General features: G+C 33.0%; 1 protein-coding gene across 4 annotated transcripts; it reads right to left on the reverse strand.

Annotated features, from left to right (window-relative positions):
• Positions 1-1,583: 1,583 nt before the first annotated feature.
• On the reverse strand, positions 1,584-4,881 carry LOC105340553 (tumor protein p53-inducible nuclear protein 2). 4 transcript variants are annotated; one of them, XM_011446678.4, is made up of 3 exons: positions 4,738-4,881; positions 3,087-3,303; positions 1,584-2,206 (listed from the first exon to the last, which is right to left on the reverse strand). In XM_011446678.4, the coding sequence occupies exons 2-3, from the start codon at positions 3,211-3,213 to the stop codon at positions 1,770-1,772; spliced, it is 564 nt and encodes a 187-aa protein (XP_011444980.2). In that variant the 5' UTR covers positions 3,214-3,303; positions 4,738-4,881; the 3' UTR covers positions 1,584-1,769. The 4 variants fall into 4 exon arrangements, with proteins under 4 accessions (XP_011444980.2, XP_011444978.2, XP_011444979.2 ...); XM_011446676.4 differs by having other exon boundaries at positions 1,584-2,395; XM_011446677.4 differs by having other exon boundaries at positions 4,734-4,876.
• Between the last annotated feature and the right edge of the window lie 3,287 nt (positions 4,882-8,168).

Here is an 8,168-nt window from a genome sequence, read left to right on the forward strand (position 1 = left end):
TTCTGTCAGACAGTGTCATTTATCATATGTTATTTAATTTACTGACCCCCCCCCCCCCCCCCCTTCCTTTTCAATCCATGTTATTCTGTGCTTGCGTAATCTGATCTAGACGTTCATTAGAGAGATTCAACAGGATTTTTTAATCCCTTGATTTCAGTAAACAAACTATTACTATTACATGTATTTTCATGACACAATTATAGACATATTGTTAACTCACAGCTTGATTCACTAACTGTGACAAGGGAAATAACTCAGTTTGTTTCTATAAAGAAAAAAACCGAGAAAAGGTCATTCAAAAATGCAAGTTTTTTAATATCGCAATAAATAACATTGAATACACTATCTCGCAATTAGTTTACATTATTTCATCTGTTGCAGCATCAGTTAATCTTTTCAAAAAATCAAAAATGAGAGATTCTAGCTGTTTTAACAATCAACATACCCAAATTAAATTAACAGTAAGTCAAACTAATTTATGGATGATATAAAATGAATTGAATAGGATTTTTAAGTTAGTTTTTTTTTGGAGATTCTAACAATCTGACATGATTGGAAAACTTGATAGAGAGTAGAAGTTCTAAATATTAATGACCAAGTATAAAAGAATGTTGCATTCCTCAAACTTCAAATGTTCAAAATTCACCCAGCATTATCATAAAATATGTTGCATTTTATTTTCCTCTTATACACAATATCTATCAATCAAAACAACTGATTATCCATAGCTTTACATGAACTTCTGTAAAGTTGTAAGCAACCATTCATAAGTTGAAATCTTTGGTAACCATACTCACAAAGTTCTTTTTCACCTGAATTGGATTATATTCATCAATTATGCACCATATTTATGGACAAATGTCAACATGATCTTTAAATGACATAAAATAATTATAAACCCCACTGCTACTTTATCAGTTGTGAGTTTAGTACTATAGCAAGTGGGCCTAATTGCATAGATAGATTGCTGGTAAGAACATAGGCAAATTGACCACAGACAGTGTTTCATTGAGATCTTGGAATCCTTAACACTGGCAGGTAACAAACAACGGGGTGTTATGGAAATAACCGGTAATCAAAACAGAATAGATCCTGTTACCAAGGAAACTAGGTGTTTACATCACTGAGGCTATTGCACGTCTAATGATAATGGATTTAAAACTTACACAAATATTTACAAATCTTGAAAAATAATAACAACTGTAAAAATTCTTTTAAAATTTGAAAATATGTAACTTGGTATACAAGGTAAAAATAAAAGAGAAAAAAAATATGTTTCATTCTTTAAAATTTAAAAGTCGGTGGATTTGAAATTTGTTTTGATAAAATTACAAAGTGGATTTGCCTGTTCCAGCAAAACACAGATATAAATAATGCACCAAATATATATTTGTATTTGACAGAATCTACTGAACTAAATTGAGATATATACTGTAGGTTGTGCTGAACAGGTATCACTTACACAATTATATTCTATGTTTCCTTTATATCACAACAACTAAGTCTAAACTAATTCTTTTTTTACATTCCATATGAAACGGAATGGATTTTAAAATGTTATGCTACAATGTACATACAACAAAAAAGTTGAAAAAAAAATTTATGCTTGTTCCTTTAAAGTGCAGAAAAAGAAAAATGCTGGAAATATTCAAACAAATACCCAAATCACCAATTTAAAAATTTGGGAGAAAAAAACCATTAACTTTTAAATAACAATCTTTACACAAAAAATCCTATCAATTTGTTACAGGGACTATCAGGGACCATTCTTAGTGCTTCATCTGCTGAGTGTTAAAGTTGCGTCCAAAGGGAGTTTGGATTCTGTTCTTCTGGCTGAATTTCTTGCTGTGGCGAAGTGTAGTCTTGTTGTGTCTATCTAAGCTGCCTTTAGAGAGATGGAGAGATTCTTTGCGTTGCTTGGAACGCTGAGCAGATTTCAGGGCCTCGGCCTGGGCAAGAATCCCACACCGAGCGGCCACAGCATTGGGTCGCCTCGGGGCCTGTCGGATTACCTGCCCTTGACTGTTTCTTGGACGGAGACCCTTTTTGGCCACAATGTTAGATATACTGTCCGTGGAAGACTCGGAGAGATTACTGTCCTCCCCGGAACTTCCTCGGGAGCAGTGACTGTTGTAGACAGACATACTGGGATGTTCGATCAGGAGGTTCTCCATTTCTGTCATTGGAACTTGGGACATTGGGCCGCCTGCAGTAAAACAAGGAGGTGGGGTTAAAATCCAACTTTCATGCATACGCAGAAAGAACCTGGAGTTAGGCGTGGAGGCACCAGACGTGCTGGGCGTGCCATGGCCCATACCAGTGTCGCTGTCACTACTATAGGGGGAGTGACCCGAGACTCGACAGACTGTTGGAACAGTGACACACGTAGTCTTATCTGCAAGGAGAAATTCTACTTTGCAGTTCTGCTTCAGTTTACTTTCTAGAAATCTATTTTGACCTCAACATCATTGAACATGAAAGCTGCATTCAGAGAGTACTAGCTAGCTATTATTTTCAATTTGAAATAAAAAAAAAAACAAAACTTGCCACTGATGACAAAATGACCTAAAAATCATTTGAATTTCAACATATTTAGAAATAATTTATCTTGTCGTGCTGATTTAGTTTTAACATTTTGAATGTTTTTAAAATCTGTGTATATATTTAAAAAAAATGGCAGATGGCAGATACTATATCAGTTTAGGACCTCTATAATTTTTTATTATTACATGTATGTACAATTGCACAACATTGAATAATAACTTAAAATACAGATGTTTTCCATTCTCTAAGACATGCCTTAATCTAAAATCTACACCCTATAATAGGTTTTGTGTGCACCATTACCACCCATCTAAAACAGTCTGTTGAGCAAACCTAAATACCAAATGGGGCTGCTTTGTGAAGCATGCATCCAAGCAGAAATAATAGCAAGAGATGTTTGCATGATTTGAATGTAGAGTAATATAGCATCAAAGAAAAAGGAAAACATAAATGTTCAAACTGTTCAATATGTATTACAGCATGCAGTACGTTACATATAGTACAGCTGATGTGTTTGTTTGTTGAAGCTGTGTGTGATGTACCTTGAACGTTGACAATCAACCAATCATCATCCTTGGCAGGGGCTGTCTCCAGCTCCATTTTCTGCACAGTCTCCTCCTCCTCAGGCTGGGAGGACCCAAACAGGTAGTTAGCAACACTGCTGAACATGTTGGCACAAGGGAGTGGATCAAGCTGATTCAGTGGCAAATATCTCTGTTGTGTTCAATCAATGGCAGTTGTGTGGGCTTTTGTGGCACTCTAAAAGAAAATATAAAATTTAGTTTTAAATAAAACATTCAATTCAATAGTTTAATTGGGCAAATAAAACCCCACACCAATAATGATTTGAATAATTTTATTTTAGATTTTTTTTCTTATAAATTTTGAAAGACTGGATGTTTCACTACCCTAAAGGGTGTAAATTTAACCTGCAGGCAGTTTTATGTAACTAACATGTGATCTAATCTAGGTGCTACATAGTTTTGATAGGGAACAATGACATAACTCAATACATGCTAAACACAGTGTGTCATACTTAGGTTTAAGATATGAAGTCAACCATGACCAACATTAACTAACAATAAAATTTCACAATACTAAAGCAAACTAAAACAGGAAAAAAATATTATATGAAGTTTTCTTACAAATGATCTATTGTGATAAAAATTCTCAAAGTAAACTATATAGATTTACCTGTTTTGTAAAGTATAAGTGTAAAATATAGTCACAATGGGGTCTCCAAATCCTAGAGACATATCGGTCTATTCTGTTTCATAAGTTTCTTTAAATACCTAGCTTGTCACCTCAGCTTTATTTACATTTCAAGGTGAGTGTTGGGTAGCAAAATTCTTACAAACCCTGGTGCAACAATGTATATAGGTTCCTCATGTAATACTATCGGAGTATATCCAGTGGCTTTTTTAAATTCTTGTAATTATCCATGTATACATTATACATATAGTGGATTATCAATATTATAGAACATGCATGCAATGTACCTGTGAAATGTAAAAAAGACACTGACCTACATATGTAGTATGTAATTGCTATAAATACATCGAAACGCTACATCAGCTGTTTTGTGTTTCTATAAATAACCTGTAAACATTGAATGTGGATTTGATATTCTGTCCAACTTCGTACAGTGTTAATTTAGAGATGGTGAGCTCTCCAAGAGGAAATCAATTTTCCAATAATGTAAAAGAAATCGATAAAATCGCGAAATGCTGCTGAGCTAGCAGAAATCATTTCGCTAGCTGGAATATGCAATGAAACACTCAAGTACAATATACAATATCATCGTAAACTTAGCCTAGACCGTAGAAATTTCCTTGTTTACGCGTCAGTTGCCCGTGGGATTGCAACTGATCAAGATTTAACAAGTTCAATTCAACAAACAAAATGCAGTTAAGGACCCGCCCGAAGCGGAACAAAGAATGCATTGAAATATGCAAACAATAAAACTCATTGGATGAAACAAATGAAATCATGTGTAAGAATATAAGATATTTCATTTTAAGTGATAGATTTATTCACGAAAATGCCTGCCTGCTTCCATTACGCAGTAAATTCAAAGCAGCGTATGTAGGCAGGAATTGGCAGCCATTATGAAGGTCAAATCGATGCAGCTGTCAAACTTCAAGCTAAAATATTAAGATAAAGCAGCAGATACGGATGAATATACTCACGTACTAGCAGTCTTTTGATGCGATAGAGTAGTGTTGATCAATGTAGATATCAAAATTCGGCAATTTTCAGTGAATAATTCGTTGTATATTTCCTCTACTTTCTTCTCCCAGCTGACGACTCGAAAACAAACGACGCAACCGTGTTTACGTTTGATGGCATAATCTGATTGGTCAATTTTTCGATTGTCATATCCTTATAAGGTAAACTCATGAATATTAATGTAAATTGCTGAACCCATTATAGCAACGGAGATGCGCACGCAATGTAAGATCACGTGCTGTGGTTATGAATAGATCGTGATTGTAAACCTCGTTCCCTTATACTTTCGTGATGTAAACAAAGGATTTGATATCCGTATGATAATGATAGCTTGATCTTTACATAATAATTATACAAGTAAGTACAAATGGAATACACGGGCTTTGTTTATTCTATGAATAAAGGAAATACATTGTATGCCTATAGGATATGAAATATAATAATTAATATGAATGTATATATTCATTTATGATTTTATAGAAACGAGACAGTACGTCTCGGTGTACTTTGTGCTTTTATGTTCGGGGTCATATTTGAATTTACAATATTTTAAAAATCTAAGAACCATTGTATAATATGCATTAGAATAAATTGATATTAGCCTATTATTTTTATGAGATATGTTGTAGAGTAGCTGATTAAGTCAATGCATGCTGATCGATATACCTGCATACAATGTCGTTCGTCTTGATTAACAACTAATAAACAGTGCAGGTGCATGAAGTGGTAGGCAAGTTAATATGAAATGCTAATTCATGTTTAAAGAATCAACTGGTTGTGAATCAATTAATGCTAATATCAACTTCATGTGTGCCTTATATCTTGTACATAAGCATAAATTAACACCTCGCACATCGTGCGATAATTTACAAGGTTCTGCCGAGATCCCGCCTCGCAACATCCCAAGCAGCTGGAACAATAACGGAGGAATTAAGCTAGACCGTTGAAAAATGGATTTCAATTTACCCCCCCCCCCTTTCCTTTAGACATATAAATTAACAGCCGTTTAGTTTAATTAGTAAGTCAGCATGCATATATATATGCGCAATCATGCATGCGTGTCTGAAAACAGATAACCTATAAATGGCGAGTATTTATCGTCGTCTTAACGCTCGTTGTTTAGGGTTCTAAAACAAATCTCAATTTAGAAAAGTACTTGTTGATTTTACCTACAGATCTACGGAACACGTTTACAAAATTACGAACATGTAATCATCGATTCCCCATTGAAACAGGTAGATGGCATAATATTGAAAAACATTTAAGAAAATGTACAATGTGTGATTCTAATAGTATTGGGGATGAATTTCATTATATTTTAGAATGTACACATTTTGTAAACGACAGAAAAATGTTATTACCCAAGAGATATTATGAAAACCCAAATATTATAAAATTTAACGAGCTCATGAATACTTTTAATGTAGAAAAACTAAAAAAACTTGTCAATATTTATTAAAAAAATTTTCAAAGTCTGTTCTTCCAGAAACCAACTTTAACAACCTACTGTATTGTGATTTTAACCTTTTTTTGTCATTATTACTTCTACTGTACATGTGATCCTTGACTGTATTCGTGTACATTTGTATATACTGATTTTGAACCTCAAATACCAATGAACAGGTCTTGAGCGAATAAAGAATTGAATTGAATATATTCTTAATGCATGTCCCTTACAAAAAATTAGATTTTTGAAAATCAAATATGTACATGTCAGACAATTTTCAAATTTTGATTCTCAACAAACTATAAGTGTTTGTAAAAGACACCATGTTTGTTACTTATGAAATCAGATTTTGTTATTTAATCTTAGTCCAGAGTTGGGGTCAATTACTTTGAAAAGTAATTAATTACTTTCAAATACATTGACAATTTTATCAATTACTTGCAATTACAATTACATTGATTTTTTAAAATGTAATTAATTACTCTCATTTACTTTGATAAATGTAATTAATTACATTTCAAATACTTTAGTTTTATTTTTTTTTAAATCTTGAGAACATATACATATATTAACAGCATTAAGATATACAGAACTTTATGTACGGTTATGTTTTTAAAGGTTGTACAGTTCAGTTCAGATCAGATTTCTTGAAAATTTCTAGAAAAATTTTCTTTAAACATTAAATTCATTAAGTACCATTGAGTTCATTTTTGGTTCTGAATAATATTTTCTCTGTAGTGAACCCACAAAAATGATGGATGGATATAGGGTGTTAATGTTCTTAAAGTGACATTTGGTAAGATATACACACGTATCGATATCTTGATTTAATTCATATGCACGGATATCGATATTCGAAACACGTCATTGTATGAATGACTGTACATGCAAGGAAAAGATGTTGCATGATGACACTACATATGTATGATCTCTCTTGCACTCAGTTCATTAAAATTAATTATATATGACTAATTAGAACAACAAAATGCGAAATAAGAATAGATATGAAAAATATAACTGATAACAAAAAACTGAGTAACTGACCAAACCAGAGTGACACCTGTCACGGATTAAACTTTACCTCTGTCATAATACGGATTAAACTTTACCTCTGTCACAATGCGTGAGTTAAAGAAATTAAGTTGACTTGTATGAAGTCAATTGACCATGATTACATTAATATTTTTATAACTTTTTGTGTAATTCAATAATACCCACAATCATAGCTGTAATTATGATATTCAAGTTCCTTGGTTTTTTTGTTTAATCATTGGTACCTGCTCAGTATATGTACCTCTGCATATGTAATCCGATTATCCGTGAAGGACGAACTGGTTTAAATATCTGAAAAAAGTATATAGGTTTATTTTGGTCGAAGACAAAGCTTGTGATGATGCAGCTTTTTATATTAATTCAAATATGTGATAAAATTCATCGACCTCATTAGCTGCTCGACTTCATAAGCATGCCTCCTTTTTTTAAAGTGTGCCTAACTTTTCATTTATAGTTACATTCCTATATCAGTTTACTTTATATAGCTCATTCGTAAGTTGGATTAAAAAACAAGACAGAATGTTTTATATATGTACCCTAATGGTATATGCATCTGCATACACAAAAACAAAATATATCGGGTAGGATTACATGTAGTAAGAGAAGAAATTGAGAAGAATTTTTTGCAGTAAAAGTAGTTTAGGATGTCAAGCAAGTTTAATAATGCTGAATACATTTGAGATACGACGATATCTTCATACAATAATTCAATGGATTTGTACCGTAATTTTTGATGTATTGTACTTAATTCGTATAAAATGGACGGAAGATCGGCCCTGTCTTTAAGCTCCTGTGAATGCAACATGCTTTCGGCTGTTGAACTTTGGGAAACGATCACAATTGCATGCCTTGCAAACCTATTGCAACCGGGGTCAGCTGATCTCATGCCAAACAA

This window comes from Magallana gigas, chromosome 3, assembly GCF_963853765.1.
Source record: "Magallana gigas chromosome 3, xbMagGiga1.1, whole genome shotgun sequence".
Taxonomy (NCBI): domain Eukaryota; kingdom Metazoa; phylum Mollusca; class Bivalvia; order Ostreida; family Ostreidae; genus Magallana; species Magallana gigas.

What these genes read in the sequence shown, in the direction of transcription:
- LOC105340553 (XM_011446676.4), bottom strand. Translation starts at nt 3,213, where the DNA reads ATGTTCAGCAGTGTTGCTAACTACCTGTTTGGGTCCTCCCAGCCTGAG. An exon ending in GTTGATTGTCAACGTTCAAG is followed by an intron (nt 2,396 to 3,086) that starts GTACATCACACA and finishes TTCTCCTTGCAG; the next exon opens with ATAAGACTACGTGTGTCACT.